We start from the raw sequence: 19,404 nt of genomic DNA, 5'->3' as shown, positions 1-19,404 counted from the left end.
TACAGGCTCAGGTGATTCAGAATGTTTGTTAGTACAAAAAAAATTGAAAAGCAAAGGATGATTCTATTTGCTTTTAAATTAGCAGAAAATAGTAATGAACTGTTCAGATTAAGAAAAAAGAAGTAAAAGGCTTTGCTTTGTTATTATCTGGATATCAGAAAATATCATACCTAATAGATGTTTAAGTGTGGGGTTTTTTTTAGGTGAGAGGGAAGTAACATGTATCATTCTTCACTGTGAATTCATTTGCTTAATAATTTGATTTGACTGACTTAACTTTTGTTTCTGTGCTTTTTGCACTTAAGTTAAAATGGTCCCTTTGCAATATACATGTAATTATTTTTTTCCCCTATTTGGTGGTGTTAATCAAGCAGTACTATGGTTTTCATGCTTGCTTTTTTTTTTTTTTTTTTTTTTTTTTTTTTGGAAGGCAACAGGGTTATATTCAAGGAATGTCGAGATTTCTTGTCTGTAGTTATATGCAAGAAACAGCATGATAAGTTTTTTCTTGTAATAGCTATCTTTGAAAAGCTAAATGTTTGTAGCAGGATATGATCTCTCTATATTGCAATGTGAAAAGAAAGGGAGTGAACTTGGTCGTAAAGGAGAATTTCGTGGCATTTTACCTGTTGAGGGCCCTGTAGAGCCAGAAGTATAGTGACTTGCCTAAGTGACAGGCAGTAGCAGCCATGGTGTCACTGTGTATTATCACCTCATGCTAGCTGGAAGCGCTCCCTGAAGCCGATCTAGGTTGTATAGTCCTAGATGAGGTCTTCATGGGTGCTGACCATAAAAAGTTCATCAAAGTAATGAGGCGAGGCGAGAGCTTGGCGCTCATGGGCAGAGCTCAGCACCAAGGAGTGTGAACTGGCTCCAGCTGTGACAATAAAACAGCAGGTGGCTGCTGTCATTAGGGGTGGCAGATGAGGCAGGGGACTAACATTCAGCCCACAAAACTCTCATTTGTTAGCCATCGCCACTGTACCATGCAAAATAGCTTCCATCTCAGTCAATTTTACTTTGCAAAATATTACGCAGTCGCCATAAGAAAATTAGAGCCTTGGGTTTACAGGTTCCTTGGATCTTATAATCAGAAAGCTCTGTGCTCTCAGGTTATGTGGAAAATTGGACTTCTTTCTCCCTTGAACAGTTTGAGGGTCTTTACAGTAATTTTATAATAGGTTGTTTCCACCCCAGCATGTGTTTATCAGTTAATATTGTGGACTATTTTGTTTGTTACTCCTTTATAAAATCAATTCCATCCATCCATTCAGCTATGTGTTGTACATAACACTGTCTGCTATTCAGTACTATAAAAGTTGCACAGTGATCAGACTATTTCTGTCTCTATGTCTATCCAGGTACAGATATTGCATGTAATAAATAATGGGTTTTTTTTGAGAGTAGTTCTTCTAATCTGAGAAATTGTAAAGAAATGGAACAGCCTTTTAGTTTGTTGGGGTTTTTTTTTTGTTTGCTTATTTCTGTTAATGTAGAATGCGAAAGCATTTTGTATGTATTTAATCTTTGCAGAATGTTTTTAAACTACCTAAAATTTGAGGCCTTTCTCAGCTGAAAACTGTCCTGGTGCAGCTCATCCCTGCAGCAAGGCCCATGGGTGTCAGGGGTTAAAGAGTGGAGAATGTGTTGGCTCCAGTGTGAGAGCTGTTTTACTTGCATCTTGCTACAAAGCTAAGCAGAGAATTGCATGTTGGTGGTTACATGCTCTGTTCTATAGCTGTAAGTGACCTCCAGGAACTATGGAGAATTCAGGTGGTCATTTGGACATGTCAGTTGTGAATATGTTAAATTCTAGTGCTCTAACATGAACCCATTCATGGAAATCAATATGTGATGCAATACTGAATAAAATGGAGTACCACAGCATGCACTGGCACCCGTGTCACCTGTGCTGTCCGGTTCCCCTCCTACTGAAAATGGACCTGTGGAATCCCATAATTTTATGCTGGCACTTGAGATGAGGCTTTATGGGGCTGTGGTTGCAATGTCATCATGGATTAAGAAGGAAAACCCCTTTAATTGAAACTTAATTTCCAGAAGATACTAAAAAAATAATATTTTTTTTAGACATAGTTTATGTTTCTTTATAGGACCAATCTGTCACTTTGTGTATAAAACTGAAGTTCTGTAATTTTTCCTGTTAGCAATAAACATTCTTTTTATTGCATCTTTTTGGGTAGTTTGTAAATTCTTCTTCTCTTTTAGATAGCATACCATAAGCTTTTGTATGAAACTACACTGATTTCTCCTTCACTTCTTTGTTCCTAGGTACACTCAGCATGTGTATATAGGTTTTTCCACGCCCTTGAGATCAAAGATTTTTTTTCTCAATTCCATTGGGCACCTATGTAGTTCCTATATCTCTCACGTTTGATTTGTGGCCAGAAATGGTCAGAGTTAATCTCAGATGCTGGCTGGAATTGGAGTAATCTTTGCCAGAGAACATCTTCTGCTGTGTCACAGATATCATCTTTATGACTGTACTGATTTGTCTGATCTATATTCCTGTGGTTTTTCCAGACTGATGACAGTCTTCATACCAAGAGCATGCAAATCCTTATGAGACTGCACGAATGTGTGCTGATTTTGTGTGTGTGCGTGTGTGTGTGTGTGTAAAACATCCATCTAAATTCAGTGGGATTTTTTTTTCCTGTCTTTATTGTTTCAATAACAGTTATATCTTAGATGAGTATTCTTAATACCTTCAGTCCTGGCTTAGGATTTCGGAAGTGACTCCTGCTGGCCATCAGGGAAAACCTGAGAAACACCAAACTGTGACTGGCAGCTTCAGTAATTTCCCTGTGAAGTATGTGACTGAAGTGATGAGAGGTGTTAGCATTTTTTTATGGGATAAGTGGAGTAACACCGCTGTTACACCTGGAATTCTTACTTGGATAGACTTCTGTTCTATGATCAGTGCCATAATTTGAGAGAGTTTTGTAGGTCTGGTAATACTTGGATAGTGCATAACTGTCTGGTCTGCATATCATGATTTGCTCTGAGAGACACTTTCTTCAGTCAGCCTTCTTCTTCAGTGGTAGGAGGAAGTTGTTGCAACACTCCACTTTTGGGAAGAGCTGGCAATGGCTGTAATGGGAATATCTGGAGAGACTGAGATGCCAGTTGAACATGAAAGCTCTGAGCTTTTATTTATGCTCAGGTTATAACAAAGATGTCTTCCAAAAAAGAAAACTCAAACATTAATCAGACGAGCTTGTCAAGTGTTAGGTTGGCCTGATGACACAGTGTTAGGTGGTTCTTAGTCCCTGAGGTAGCAATGGCCAAGCCCAAGAGCCCTTGGACAAGAAAAGACGGAACCATCCTTGTGCTTTAAACATTTTTATGGGGATACAAGTATGAGAAGCATTTTTTGTGGACTGAAACTGATCTGATCCACATGATAGCCTTTTGGTTTCTTTGGCTGGAGCCAGTCAGTTCTGATTTGACCAGCCTGTTGTTAAAGGTTCATGCATGTGGATGGTATTACTGATGGCTACAGATTAGGTCTTGCTGTCATAGATTTACTATTTTTATGCAGCTACTTTGGCAAAAAGATATTCTGAAGTATTTTGCTTTCTACCTGCAGTCAAACAGTCTTGTAGAATGCCTGGATGTAAGACAAAAAGGATGTGTTTTACAGCTGAACTTAAGTCTTAGGAATAAACAAATCAACCAGCACTTGCTTTTCTATGTCAGGCGAAGACCTAGGGCAACATTCTCACTACTCTCACAGATCAAGCAGACTGCAGAGTCTTTGCTCCAGCCACCATCTATCACCAGCAGCATTTCAAATTGTGGGGAAATTGTCAATAAAAATTGTGTGTGTCTTCTGATTGTGTATGACTTCTGAGCAGTTCAGTCATCAGATAGCGACCAATTTATTCATCTCATTCCTTTCTTGGTACCTCTCAACTTTGCAAAAGACCACAGGCACTGTAGCTGCAGAATTGACTGAGTTATGTATGTGGCACTGCTACTGCAGGCCCTATGTGTTTTCTAGTCAACAAATCAACTATCTTTAGATTTGTTTTGATTTCCTTTAAAGACAGGCAACAGTAGTTTCTTTTGATGAGGAGAAATTCATTCTCAAGATAGCTCTTCCTCTAGAAGCTCTGCATAAACCTGGTAATTCAGTCTGCAGTGCGATTTCTGAGCCGTCAGGAAGAAGCAACATCAAAAGTGACTTTTCATTTAGGAATAGTATGATATTAAATATATTTGCTTGGCTCTTATCAATTTGACTTTTAAGTAGAAAGTCATTGGAACATTCTTATTTTGAGATAGCCTTATAGTCTGTTCTTACACTTTCAAAAGGCGCAGACTTCGCTTGTTGGGATCACTAGGAAGCTCTTTACAAAATGTGGAAAGTCCAGTATTTCAAAACTCCTCTCATGGCAACCTAGAGATGTGGTTCACCTGACTCACCCAACAGACTGAATCTACTTTGGACAATTTCTACCTTCAAATATTAGCCTGTTTATCCTGACGTTGCTTTCCAGATGCTAAAAGATGATACGTGGAACTGATGCCTACTGCATCAAATTCTTTATCTGAAGTCCTGAGCATGCTAGGAAATGGACTCGGTCATGAGCAGGAAGACAAGCTAGTACCTGAAGAAAGTGGAAAGAATGGATAAGGGAGGAATCAGAGTTATGAGAATGTTGGATATACAGATAATGAAAAAAGAAAATACGTAAGCTGTGTCTTGGTTGCAAGGTTGCTAAAGCTCTATTCTGGATCACAGTGCTTACAGATGTAAACGTTCATTCATGTTTAAAGCATTTCTGCAGCCTCATGTAGCATGGCAAGTGTATTTTCTGGTGATGTCCTGGTTTTGGGTGTTTGTATTAATCTCTCTTAAGTGCAAGGCACTCCCAACACCAAACCTAGGGCTGCATTTCCGACTTTAGGAAAAGAGGTTCTGCATTGTGGTAGACTTGAGAGGTTGTTAGCAATGCTAGAGAAAGCACATTGTGATTCTGTCTTTTTCTTCCTTTTTTTTTTTTTTTTTTTTTTAGTACTTTGTGCAGCTGTTAGATTACCAAACACCTGTTAGAGGTGACAGTTACAGATGCTCAATAACCAATGAAAATTAATAGAACATGTGATTCTTCTTTTAGCTTAGAAGTTATTTGGTAAGATGTGTTTAGAAATCTAATTACATACTGCTGCTGTCTACCATTATCACTTAACATTCATTAACTTCTCTGAATATTGAAACAAACATGTCTTGTAGTGGTACTAATTTTCTCATATATTTGTTAGGTGATTTTCTGACAGAGGGAACACCTGACTTTTTGCCACTGTTTAGCTGTTTTAAGTTTGCTCTTCAGGCAAATAAAAGCAGAGTGTCATTTGTTTATTTACAATTAACACTTGCTATTGTGTCTTCAAATATAAAAGTTCACAGTTCCACTCTTAAGTTTCTACTCACTTTTATGTTAATAATAATTATCACTCGCTGGACATGGCTTAGTCCTGCAGCTGTCATTGAAGGGTATTTTTGTATTTAAAATAAAACACCACTGCACAATACCTTCAAACCAAAAAAGTTCAGAATGGATCCTGAGCTAACTTGCAGGAAATCTTTTTGATTTCAGTTAAAAAATAAGTAACTTAAGGTGAGGCACACAGGTAACTGTGCTTCCTCATGGGGGAGGAAATTATATAAATACTGCTAGTGAATTCCTTTTATTTTTGCCACAGTCCTTGCAATAACAGACTAAATTTTTGTCCTGGATGGTTTATATTATAACATACATCTTTTATAGGTGGGATGGTGAGAAAACTCAACAACTTCTGATGGCAAGACAAGCTTAAGTGGAACAGTAGAGGATGTTTCCTATTTTATTTGGTTCGCTCTTTCTTTGTACCCAGGTCTCTTCTGCCAGAATATGTAAGAGGAGATAATTGTGCCAGTTGCTACTACTTTATGGCCATGGGGCTAATAATTCTTTGCCATCTTGAGAATAGCAGATTGGTGGCAGAGAGCAACAAGAATATGTTGAGGGATGTCTCTCTCTTCTGGTTGATAGATGCAGGAATATGCAGGAACAACACAGTCGATTGATTGATTGATAGCGTGCAACTCATCCATAATGATCTGTCTGATATAGCAGTAAATTATTCTTGAGATTGATGCAGGTCATTGAACAGCACATTGACAATCCTGTTGTCTGTCATCCTGTTCAAAGCAAGGCAGGAACAGTAGCTGCTGCGATACTCAAGTCTACCTTGGGTGCTAGCTGTGTGCAGGTGCTCTGATAATACAAGTTGTTGTCTTTATTTTTTGGGCAGCTTGGCTTCATTGCTACCTTGTTACAAGTAACAGTAAAAAAGAGGTGAGGTATTTTTAGAAGAAAGGGTTGTAGTTTGTTGATTTCATAGTAACATAAAAACCACTTGAAAATACTGGGTTTTAAATTTCAGTAGCAAAACTTCTCCATGGAAAAGAAGCTAATAAATAATTAAGAAACATACCTGGTTTTTTGCATGGAAAACCCTCAAAACCCAAACAACACCCTAAAAACCACCCAAAATTGAAGCAGAAAGGCTGATAGTTCTCAGAAATTCAAAAGTTATGTTGGTCTTTAGGTTCCATGAACTACCATGCTATCTTCCCATGGTAATCTGAGTTCTTGTCTTGTTAGTGATGAAGATGTCTTCATTTACCTCTTTTGGTTTCTCTTTTCAAGAGGAAAAATTTGAATTTTCCATTCTACCAAGTTACGCACGCCTGAAGATGTGGATGGATGGATATGTTTTGCTTCCCAGTTTAATTACCGGTGTTGGTGCCGGTGGAGCACAGAGCAGCCGTATCCTTCTTTGACACATGGGGTCAGCAGGGAGTAGAAGGCGGCGTGTCACAGCGCTCTCAGCATTGCAGACTGCGTGATGACTTGTTAACCTTTTAGAATGTTATTGATTTTTTTCTTTTTTAAGCTTACAAAGAATAACCATCTCCTCTATTTGGAAGTAATAAGACCAGCTTTATTTGGCTAGTAAATGAATCTGGAGAAAACCCCATCTTTCCTATGCCGGGTTCTAGGGCTTGACGTCCTGTCATAGAGGGCATGAAGTTTTTCAGATATGTGGATGTTTTCTACATTAGACTTCGCCCTGCCAGATATTTACTTGAACCTGACATCTTGTCACAAAGGGCATGAAGCCTTTCAGACTACTGGATATCTTCCACACCAGACTCTGCCCTGCCAGATACTTTCTTTTAAATTGAGTCCCTTGCGCGCAGTCATGCAAGAGAGTTATCAGAGCCCCAGTATGGACCCTTCAGAATCAGCAAACATCCTAAAATGATGGACTTGAAGAAATTCTCAGGAATTTAGACTTTTGATGCATGGAAAGAAAAGCTTACTTGTTCATAGAAAACCACTGCTTTCTGGACAGTTCTGCATTTGCCTGTGTACTCTTGTTCCTGAAGTTAACCTGCTGAATAAATCCTGGTGGAGACATGAGATTTGGGTAGCAACTTTTTATATAATTTGGAGAATTTGAAAACTTGAAATTTTTTAGTTCATTTACACTGTTTAAATACTATTTGACTAAGCGCTGATTTGAATATGAGCAGTTCTACTTTTAGGGGTAGAACATGCACAACTCAAGTGCATGCAAAAATCTGTAATTGTATATACAAGTTTTATTTAACATTCTGAAATACATGTGTGTCCTGGTATTTCTTGAGAAAATGCACTATTTCTTTCTCCTGCTGGTTGTTACCCTTGTTGGCATGGCTCCATGTGAACCACACATTCAACTACAACACTTAGGGTTTCTAGTGTTTTTCGAGACACAGTAAGAACAAGTGTGCTTCATTAATGTGGAAAGAACCATAGATTCCACGTTGTTATTTACTTGCCTGAACATATCCCGGTCGCCCTTCTTGGCATCATCTTTGAAGCTTGCCTTGATTTTCTGGTTTCTTGCCTCACGTGAAGATACAAGGACAGAAATTCAACCATAGATCACAGAAAACAAAACCTGATGTGAACAGAATAATATATTATTTAATTGTATTCTGTGATGATGTGTAGAAGTTTGAGATGCTATTTCTTATTATTCCTTGGTGCTGTCAGATCTCCCATCTGATTCATCCAAAATGGTAAAACATTCTATGCTTTCTATGTGCCTGAAACTTATGCTAAAACAAAGCACTAAATTCTTGGATTTGTTTATGGGTTTGATTTTAGTTTTTTAAAGGCTCTCAAGCAGCTTTTTAAAACATCCTATGTACTTGGGTTATGCACTAGCTTACCTGTATTCTCAGAGTTAAATTTGTGTATAAAGAGATCTTGGACAGTTTAAAGGAGATGTAAAGGATATTGAGAATATGAATAAAGGCTAGATATTCATTGTTATTCTCCTGGACTTTTCTGCTGTCAACGAACATTGTTGTCTGTAAGATAAATTCTCTAAGAGCAATTGCAGAGAGCAATGTATCCACTGAGAAGTGATTTAAAATCGCTCTTCAGCTGCTCGATACCTTGCTTGTAGAGTCCCACAAAAATAAATTCCTGCGCTGGCCCTCCTCAACAGTTGTGTGCAGTTAGAAGATGACTGGTCTGTCACCATGGCTTTGAGTGACTTTCTGGTAGAGGTAACGTGTAGTTCCTTCCTAGGCCAAGGCACTTGGTAAACATGCAGGAAATAACAGGTTTCATGGCTTTATGGCCCAGAATGCTTGTGTTGGTTGTGTGTGTGTGTGTTGTGTATTTGGTTCTGGGTGGGGTTTTTTTTAGGCTTTTCACTAACCCAGTGATGTACTTATTCAAAGGGAAAGAGCTATTATGGATTCAAAATATAATAAAACTTAGAATCTTTTGCCCTCTCAAAGCAAGATACTTCACAGAGAACAGTTCTCTCCCCACAGAGAAAATAGGAAACAGACAATACATGACAGATTATTCCTATTCCTTGTGTACTGTGATGATAAACATTGTACATGCTGAAAAATTTGTATTACACTAGAATAAAAAGTGGAAGTAAAGATTGTCCAATATGTTTCTTTATTCCCAGAATCAGAAGTCCCTTTGTTTCTTTTGTACTTTAAAATGTGCTTTTATCTGAAGACAAGTCTATAGAGGCTCCTAAATCAGTTACAGACATTCTGAGAGAGTCCAAATACTGCTTGAAGATTGCCATGGAATATGAATGGTCACGTTCCTACAAACCACAACTCTTCTAAAAAGAAACAAGAATATTCTACGAACTTATTTTGGGAAAGGTGCTTATGTATTTTGATTTAAAGTAATTTTTATTTATAGTTTGTGTGCAAAAAGTTGTCTAAAAGGAAGGAAGATGCTATTCTAAAGCTCTGTGTAATTTTTCAACTTGTCTTTAATTTTTCCTGTAGTTTCAACATAGAGTGTATGACTGAGGATATTGCTGGTTTTGAAGCCAGAGTAGTTGAAAATCACTGGAAAAAGTTAACCCAACACAATGCTACTGCCAGCAAAAGGAATCCTGCCCTACTCACCTTGTTCCACTTTAAGAGGAGGCTTCTAGTAGTCTTCCTACCAAATGAAGGGAGCTCCCAGTGACCATGATATGGATGTATAGGCTAGACATTTCTGCCTGTTGAGATATGACCCGCAAGAGAGCAGCTGGGCTGTGACTTCTTTTCGTCATGTGGGTCGGGGAGGAATTTGTCCAGATTAGAGTTTGTGAAACTGGTTCCACGCCTCTAGTATGGCCTGGTTTGCGCATATTTGAAACAGTAGAGTTGGTTTGATGACAGATTTTTTTCTACTCCCTTTTGATGCGCTTCTGAAACTAGTTAGCTTTTAGCATTTGAATGTTTATACTTCCACTGGAATTAAAAACTAGAAATGAGAAATTTGGTGAGGCCTGAATTGGTGCTTATCAAATGCTGATGGAAAGATTCCTTTTGATTTGAAGATATATCATTGCAATACATTTTGAAGGCATTCATTCAGTGAGTACTTACAGGTGCCAGTCAGACTTCCCTTAAGATTAATTTAAAAGGCCAAGGCTAAGTCATGTCTATTTTAGCAGTAGCTTGGGAATAACAGATTTACCTCAGCAGAGGTTAATAGCATAGATAAGCCCATTATTTTTTGACTACTAAACCATTAATTGCTTCAAAACCTAGAGTTACTGAATGTATGGAAAACATTTTTGTGTTTCTTTTGTAAAGCCAGCAAACACTGCTAACACCTCTCTGAAAATCACCTGCAGGATTTAGTAAACAAAACCAAATAGCTTTTACTTGTCTCTCTTTGTGGTTTTGTTTGTTTGTCTTAATGAGTGGTCCTCAAACTTAGCATCCAAATAAGGTTGTTTAGACTTTGTCTCTTGTTTTAATAATGCCTGTCTCTGTTGGCATTTTTTTTTTATCTTGTTCTCAATTTCTTATGAAAATAGCAACTCTGCTTTTATTTTTAAGGTCTGATTCTCTAAGGTGGGGAGCTGACCCTGATCTATGCAGAGTGCTCCAGACTTGCACTGAGGCATTCTGCACTCCTCAAGTCTGAAGCCTTCGGGCCCTACATTAAAAGCTTAAAATGTTAGCAGGTGCTGAAACCTAAACTGAGTCAGGGTTCATTTTATCTGTGCTGTGTAACAGCAGCAAAATGGTTGCTAGAACATAGATGCAACAGAGAGGAGACAGAATGTGAGATTAATTGCTTCATGTTATTACCAAGGTCTTTAGTTCTGCAGAAAGGTATGTCTATCTGTACCCCCTGCAGTTGTGTGGTATATGAAATGGTGAGCCTTTGTTTGGAAGCTTTAACTAAATGGGCTCAGAAACCAAAAAGTGCTTCCCTGCAAATATTGTGTAGCTGACTGGGATCTTTATATTCCATGCAAATAGCAAAATATCCCTTTACAACCCTGATTGCACATTGCCCTTTCACAGTAATTTCAATGAGTTTATTTTTCTTTTAGAGAAGGGTGAAAATGGAAGTTTGTAACAGGAAATACAGGTATTACTAAATGAAAATATGTTTGGTACCTTTGTGGAAATACTATTTCTGTTGAAAAGCAAAGGCAGTACATTTTGTATGCCTTATGCTTTTATTAGAATACATTTTTTAATTTTGTTACAATTATTTTCCCTATGTACAGTAATTTTGATGACACTTGCATAGTAATGATGGTAATGGTGTAATAGATTATTCACAGTTGTAATGGTTATGATGCCATAGTAATAAGTTGGGTAGGGAAAAGTATTTAGGATACTTTTTAAATGTATTTTTATAAAAAATAAGGAAATTTATATCATTTAAATAAGACAGTATTATATTCTTACACCTTAAGGGATGCGCAAGAGAGATTCTCTGTAATAATGTGCAAGTGCCCAAAGAAGATCAGACACAGAAAAGCTAAATTAACATAATTCTAAAGTAAAAGTACTGTGTCTCTGCTTTTGTGGCTCTTATACCCCACAGTGCTGGTGTTTTACAGTCCTTCCATTGTCCATTACTGCAAACACGTCCAGATGAATTCAGCGTTTAATGTTAAAAATCTTATAACATGCCAGTTTGATTTGTAGCCCTTCATATCATGGAATGCTAATTAAAATCATATTTTTGCATATGTCATGCCTTTCATGTACATATGCAAATAGAGTCTATTGCCTTTCAGCTATTAGTAATTAACTTTATGAAGGACAGCTGTAATACATAATTAACAAAAATGTTTGCAAGCCCTTTTCACACTGAAAGTTGCAGCAGTAAAATTTTTGCTTATGGAGAAAACCATTTTAGTTTAAAGCTTCAGTCTGATATCTAAATTGTTTGAAACAGCCACATGACATAATTAAATTGATGTTATGGTCTTATCAGCAGAATAGTACTTGATAGGCTTCTATCTGTTTCATTACATATGTCACCAAAATTAAAGTGAATTATCTGTGTTTGGTTTGGTAGAAACATGATGCCAGGTAGTATGTATTTTGTTGCTGCTGTTGGTGCTTTGAAGAATGTCTTTCTAGTTTGAACAATATTCCTTCTCATAGTGTATTCATGAATATGTGCTTCACGTTTTTCATCCTTTTTTTTTCACAAGGCTATAAAATAACTAAGGCTATTAATTTGTTTCTGTGTGTATCTCTTTAAATAATTAATACAATGAAGTTTGACCAGGCATAAGCAGTGATTAAAGCATCTTATCTTTCTGTTTTTTCATGTTTCTCATGAAAAACAATGGAACTACCTGTATGAAGTAAGGTTGCAGGATGAGCCCATAGGGCTTAAATAAATTCAAAGGTGTAACTAAAACTGTATTACTTCATAACATCAGACAATGTTCTTTAGGTAAAATAAACTGTATTACCAGTATAATGTGTGAAATGTTCTAATTTGCAAAGGGAAGCAGAAACAGGTTTTCCATTCTTTCACCAATGATGTATGGTTGGGAGTTGTAAGAGAAAAGCCAAGGGACTGCAAAATGGGAGGGAGTCTGTTGTTACAGAATGGACTTCCCAATCTAAGTCACATCCTAGCAGAGGAGGGATTTTTTAAGGTCTCCCTTAAATGTGTTCAAGTGCATGCTCAAAAAAAGAAAAGAAAAAGTTTAATAAAATGATCTTTCTCATTTGCTCTTTGTTTGCAGGGTGGCATTTGTGATGAAGAAGCATTTGAATACTCATTTGCTGGGCAAGCACGGAGTTGGCACCCCCAAAGAAAGGTAAACTGCTTTAAAATTCTTTTTCATTGTATCTTATACAGTATGTGGAGATCTTTTCTAGAATATTTAGCTTGCCCACAATGAAGCCATCTGGATTTTTTACCTCAAATCCAAGAGAGATGTAACATCTTTAAGTGCTCAGATGTTGTGGTACTTATGACATGTCTACAGAAAGAAATACCATGTAAAAGGTGTAGGATTTGCACCTTTTGGGGCTTTTTATTTGACAGGTGGTATTATTTTCCTAAAATTTCCGTAGATGTAACTGTGCCTCTCAGTACAAAATCAAATGTTGGTGTTTTTTGCCTTTTTTCCCCCTGTTTTGTTCTGTTCTTGCTGGCCTTGATGCTCATAGGTTTATAAAATTGCTTTCTAAGAAAACAAAGCCACAGAGGAATCAAAAAGAAAGTTTCCTCAAGTGTTCTTGGTCAGGAAAGGAAGATTTTACGTTTTCAGTATTTTTAAGATGAATTAATTTATTTTTTCAATCTGTACGCAGCCACTTCTTCTCCAACTTTGTTTGCAAGCACATTATTTTTTATGTGGTTTGAAATATAACTGTGTTTTAAAACTGAATGGCACTGTGCTTGCAGATAAACAGATTTTGCTTCAGATTTATTTGGCACATTGTGGCTTAGCTATTGCTGTTTCATTGAATCTTTGGGCCAACTAGAAAATTGATGTGTTTTGGATAGCCAAAAGAACACATATTCTCTTTCAGCCTGGGTAGATGGAGGTGTTCATTGCTGGATACTTGATACTGTTTCAAGTATTACTGCCTTGTAACTCATTCTTTGGGAGTAGGCTTTCATAAATAAAGAGTATTTTCTGGTTTTGATATGAACAAGGAAGAAAATAAATGATAGGAGCTGTAGGAGAGCACAACAAAGCTCTTTCTGAGCCATGTTCACTTCTTGTTAAAGACAATGGAAATTGTGGTCAATTAGATCCATTCCTCACAAGTTTGTTGTGCTTAAATCATGGAGGGACCGAAGAGTAGGGTTTTAAATTAACACCCTATATATGTCTTAGTTTGACTAAGCACTGATTTAGATAGTGCTTTTATTTTTAAGGAGATTTCCTCTACAAAGGGCTTAACCAGAATTTTCCTAACGTGTGATTATTCAAGAGTTTTGAGATACTCTATTTAATCTAAAATACACGGTGATGCATTGAAAAAACAATTACAGTTTCATCAAAGCAGATATCATAATAAAGTTTATGTTGGTTATATCTTGTCATAGCACAACAATTACAAAATGTGTTTTGCTCTGGTGGCTTATTTTATGACTGGAAGCATTCAATACCAATATATTCTTTTACAAGGGGATACTTACTGTACACTCATCATAAATACAACATAGATATAACTTGCATCACCCTAGTGAATATGTGCACAATAAGGGATACATACAATAGATTTCCAAATATAGTATCTTAGCCAGAGAAGCATATTTTTAGTGATGATCATCTTGAAATGAATTCCTAAACAAGCAGGATACTATAAACTAAGTCAGTTGTTGCTGGCTTTTCTTTGAGTGTTTTGTTCTGAAGGCCACTCAGCTGTGGTCGTTTTCCCCATTTCTTCCCGTATTCCTTCAAGGCTTTCTGGGTGGCTGGCCAGCATGACACAAGGAGGAGGAGGAAGAGGAGGAGGAGGAGGAGGAGGGTGGCAGATTTACAGGCTCTGGCTGCCGAAGCAGAGGAGCCCTGCTGAGGCCTGCAGCCTGAGCCTGCCTGCTGGCATGACTGGGGAGGCTTTGCCTCCAGCATAGGCAGGTGGAATTGGAATGACTTCATGCGCTCTTCTTTTGAAATTTCTTCATCCATCTTTTGAGTATTTCTTTTCCACAATACCTTTTCAGGTGGCACTTCAGCTTAATGTAGAGCAGCATCAAACAGTAGTGGCAGAGCTACAACAACAGTATAAATTTCTAGAAGCAGTCCCTCGCTGTGGATGGGGGATGTTTAAGCCACGTGAACTACTGCAGTAAATACCAAAGCACTGTTGCTTTCTTTTCCACCTTTCTTCTCTTATTATGAGAAAGTTTGATGCCTTTTAATGGGTTTAGGAACTGAAGAAATCCTTCTTCTGCATGTTAAACCATCACTTTGGGTATAAACATATTATAAATTAAGTTACATAGTTTTCTTACCTATGTAAAACATTAATGCCTTGATTATAATTTTGCAAGCTTGCTATTTTTTAATTTCTCTAGCACAATATAATCGGTTTATTTTTTAAGTTTTGAATTTGATTCTGCCCTCTGATACATTGCATATTATAGCAAATACTAATAGAAGCTAGCTAAATAGGCTGTGACAATTAAATTAATAATGCATTTTATTTGCAAGTGTTTAGTCTTCATGGTTTGACTGATATATGCAAAGATGGTAATTTATTAAAAGTAAATTCATGTAATTGTACTACAGAATTTGATGGACCAAAAAAAGTTGTCAGCATGACTATCATCAAAAACAGAAAATTGAAAAGAAGTTCAAAAGGGTGCTTGAAAAAAATGTTTATAACCCATACACCCCGACAAATTGAGGCTCTTTAAACAAACTTCTTAGAATGGAATTGCTGGTGGTAAGCACAGAGATAGTTCTGAAAGGGAGAGAAAAAATGCATTTACAATTTAGTAAGGAGTACTTAACTTGTGCACCTTGCTCCCTCTAGCTTTCCATCACTATTGGGTTTTTTTATGCACAAAAGGCAGGAGTTATGGAGGCTGTGGAGGTGTTTGCATGGGCGGATACAGAAAATGAGTATAATTCATAATGAAATTACTACTAAAACATCTTTTGCTTAGGTTGTTTTCTTTTTTTAAAAGACATAATTAATTTAAGGGGAAAGTACTGTGCAGTTGAAAATCACATAAGTTTTTAAAAAATAAAATTGTAGTAAAATGTCTACACATTTCAGACACAAAACCCCCTACTGCCTAGTCCATTATGATCATTGCCATTTAATAGCTAACTCAAAAATGGAATGTTTTAACAGAAATAATTCCTCTGAGGTATATTTTCCTGTTATTGGAACTGTGATACTGATTTATTATCAACTTGAATGTGTCTCAAAACTGGCATGTTATCTTTTAAGTCCAAGGCCAGTACATATTTGGTACTTCAGTGTCAGTAATCTTCATGGAACCTATAACTATATCTTATTGGCAGGATAAATCTTTGGCTACATCTTTATTGTGTCTAGTAGACATTGTGGTGGAGGACAAGGTGAGTGCATTGGTAATGTTAATGATGCCAAGTTCTAATTTCTGTTACATCATTACTTTATTTGTAAATTGTGTCAGAACACAGAACACAGTTGTTTCACTATTACGATATACACATACACACACATATCTTGAAGGGCATGAGGCATGAAGAGGGCATGAAGATAAAGCAAGAAAATAAAAATAAATTCACTAAGTCATTCATCAGTGAGAATAAATTCTACCACCCACTGTTAAGTACAACTCTGGATTTAGAATTTTTTTATATGAAAAATAAACATAAATACTCTTTAAAGATTTTTTTAGAGACACTGTTAGTACTGTAAAATTTACATTTTATAGTTTATGATACTTTCTTAACTAGAGTTCTATCTGATATATCTGTTTAAAAATTATTTTACATAAGAAAAAGCCATATAAAAGCCTTTATAGTTACTTAATAACCTCATCTTCCTTATGAATTTTAAATGATGAGTTGCCTCTGAAATAACTTTACATATGAGTAATCCCATTGAATAAAATAGAATCATTCTTATATGAATGAATAAAGTTATTGGTAGCACAAACAGTCACTGAATTGGAGTATCTATTATAAAACAATTCTTGTAAAGGTCATTAAAGTATATATTCAATTTTGGAAGGTTCTGGTATTTTTCATGTGCTTTAAGAGTGGGATCATTGTTACAATGCTAGTAACATATGAAGATCATATGATTTTGAAATTATCTTGATTGAAAAAAATGTGCAGTGATTTCAACTTGAGAGCAAGAGCTGTAGATAAATACCTACTACTGTGTAATAGCAACCTAAATATGTTTGAGATGCTTTGTCAAATAATGTTGGAATATAACATACTTCTAAAATTTGTGTATTTTTTATGCTTTGAAGTAAAAAGAGGAAATTCCTAGGTACCAGTTGTTCCATGTACTTGCATAAACCCATCTGAATTTTTTAATATTAAATTCTACTAATATGTAGATATCCTGAAATAGACAAGACTGTAGGTATGTCAGTGGAAGGGATTGTTGAGATCTGAAAGAAAAGTAGCCAGGAAAAATGAACTCAGGGTTGGTGTTTTGTATATTATTTAGAAAACTATCTTGTAATCAGCTGATTTTTTTGTCCTGATATTTCCATTTTGAATGTAAAACTAGAAGTGTAAAAAGTGCATCAGTAGAACCCTCTTTTATTTAACTGAACTGTTAATTCTTCTTTTGAAGCATTTTTGTTTCTTTGAGTAGAGAAATTGTGATAGTAACTATTTGACACGCCTGTTTTGGGCAATGCTACCCCTGCAAAGTAAAAAGATCCAGTTTGATGTTACAGCAAATTTTGGATAAACAAGTAGCAAAGGTCACAGAGTGATGTGCCATACATCCGTATGAAAGGAAGTTGTTCCAGTTATACATGCCAGCTTTCTGCTTCCACTGCATAGTCAACCATGCAGGCCAAGAGGGTAAGGGTTAGTATGTAATCATTTTGTAATAACCTGCTTGTGTACTGAAGGAATGAGTTCTGTACGTGGCTGTCTCACAGAAGGGTTTCCAGTTAGAGGCACTGGCAGTACACATGGATCCACTGGACAAGAGGCTAGCTGTAGTAGGTGTTGTGCAGTCTTGCCTTCTACCTTTGTCATCACCTTTTACTGCTTCTTGCAAATGGGTTCGAGTTTTCAACTGAAACCTGACACTACTAGGTTAACTGGATAGGAATGAAAAGCGTGACTTAATTAATTATTTCCTGCATTTTGTTTTAAAAGGGTCTTGGACAGTTACATAATCATACTTTGGAAAAGTTCTAAGGAAAGAAATGTAGCTTTTTCTTGAAATATTTACCGTTTGGAAGTTTGTGATGAGAGGATGTGTTTGTGTAAAGGACTCAACTTTAGCAGTGCTTTGCCTGAGATGCATGCTCAGCTTTCCATGTTTTGGAGACTTATCTGACCTTTGCAAGCAGTATTTCTCTTTGGTGTTCAGCTCTTGTCTGGTGCTATACTATGTCAGAGTGTGGAACAGGTTCCATAGGTACAGGCTTCATAATCATTTGCTGCCTGAGTGTTTTCCTCTGTCTGTGGCTGACCAACGAACATAAGGAACCCACCTGTGATTTCTCAGGTAGTAGAAATGGAAGTAGAAAACGTACTGAAAATTCACAGCTTTCCTCATGGCTTGTTGTCTGTACATACATCATATACATTTGCTTTGCTACAAAGAAATGAAGACTAGGCAGACATTCATACTTTTGAAGATTGCTATCACAAAGAGAAGTGATGACTTCAACATCTTTTCAGAAAGAAAAATAAGTGAAGGACTGTAAAAGAATGAAGTTATTTTCCTATTTGTTATATTCCATTATTTGTTCTTCTTATTAAATCCTGGCAATTTTAGAGTTTAGTTCAGAAGGAAGGGCAATCTGAAGTTTATTTTAATTGCTAGGTATGTGAGATGTTTTAGAAATTTCTGCAGTCAGCAACAGTCTTCCTGTTGTGAAGGCTTAGCTGCTATGGTTAGAAAATAGAGGGAGTGCCTAATGGGATTCATGCTGCCCACAGTGAGCACCTTTGGCTAATTTTAAGCATCATAACAAGATAAAAATGATGATCTCACATTCACGAACAATCAAGTACTGTCTAGAGCACAGGTTATTAGTTCCATTAGCAGGCGTATGCTAACATTGTCGGTGAATCCGTGGAAGACAGTGTGGGTAGCTGCTGAAAGTGCCAGTTTTATTTCACAATGGCTTGTTTCAAAGGAAAACACAGTTCCTTGTTGCATGCCACCAGCCAAAAAGTTGTAAGCTGCAAAGTGATCCCTCCTCTGATGCAGTCAGCTGAAAGTAAGTTGTTCCATTTGAGTGTCCCAGCTTGCTGCTTCCACTGTGTAAGGCAAGTGTGTAGGCCAAGAGGGTAAGGATTAGGATGGCAATATATCTCCAGATCCCTTTTTACCTGCATGGGACTGGTAGCAAGGGACCTCTCCAGACAATTCTGCAGTCTATGTTACACTGCTTTGAGAGTTGTATGTTGTGACATTTATAGATGTGAAATGTTCCATGTCTGGGATGATACCATGACTTTTAACGTTGATCAGTCTATATAATATGACACAAATATTTATTGAGAATACTGTAAAGGAAATGAAAACATAATCTCTTGACCATGCTGCAATAAAATATTTTCCATACATTCTGAAGGATCAAGAGGAGTATTTTGTAAACTTTGGAAGTTTACAAAGAAAGAAAACAGAAGTTCTGTGGCAAATGCTGTATATGACTGATGGTAGAAACTTACTTTCTACTTTTCAGCCACACACTTCGTAATTCTTGCATCAAGTTATGATGCCATCAGGACTACTTTTCTGCAGCCAAAGCAGCTGCATAATTATTAAGTACGAATGTTTGTTTATCTAGGTTTACTTAAGTTTCAGCGCCTCAAGGTGGAAAGAAAATGCTGGAGAAACATGTTCTGGAGTGAACAGTACCATGA

The 19,404-nt window shown here is 36.8% G+C and overlaps 1 protein-coding gene across 1 annotated transcript in view; it reads left to right on the top strand.

Annotated features, from left to right (window-relative positions):
- Positions 1 to 19,404, top strand: part of ZNF407 (zinc finger protein 407) — a 335,977-nt gene that overhangs the window by 118,976 nt on the left and 197,597 nt on the right. The window contains 1 exon segment of the mRNA XM_053933898.1: positions 12,613 to 12,687. Within this exon segment, the coding sequence (XP_053789873.1) occupies positions 12,613 to 12,687 (75 nt within the window).

This window comes from Vidua chalybeata, chromosome 1 (assembly GCF_026979565.1).
Source record: "Vidua chalybeata isolate OUT-0048 chromosome 1, bVidCha1 merged haplotype, whole genome shotgun sequence".
NCBI lineage: Eukaryota > Metazoa > Chordata > Aves > Passeriformes > Viduidae > Vidua > Vidua chalybeata.
This window is presented reverse-complemented; position numbering and strand designations above follow the sequence as displayed.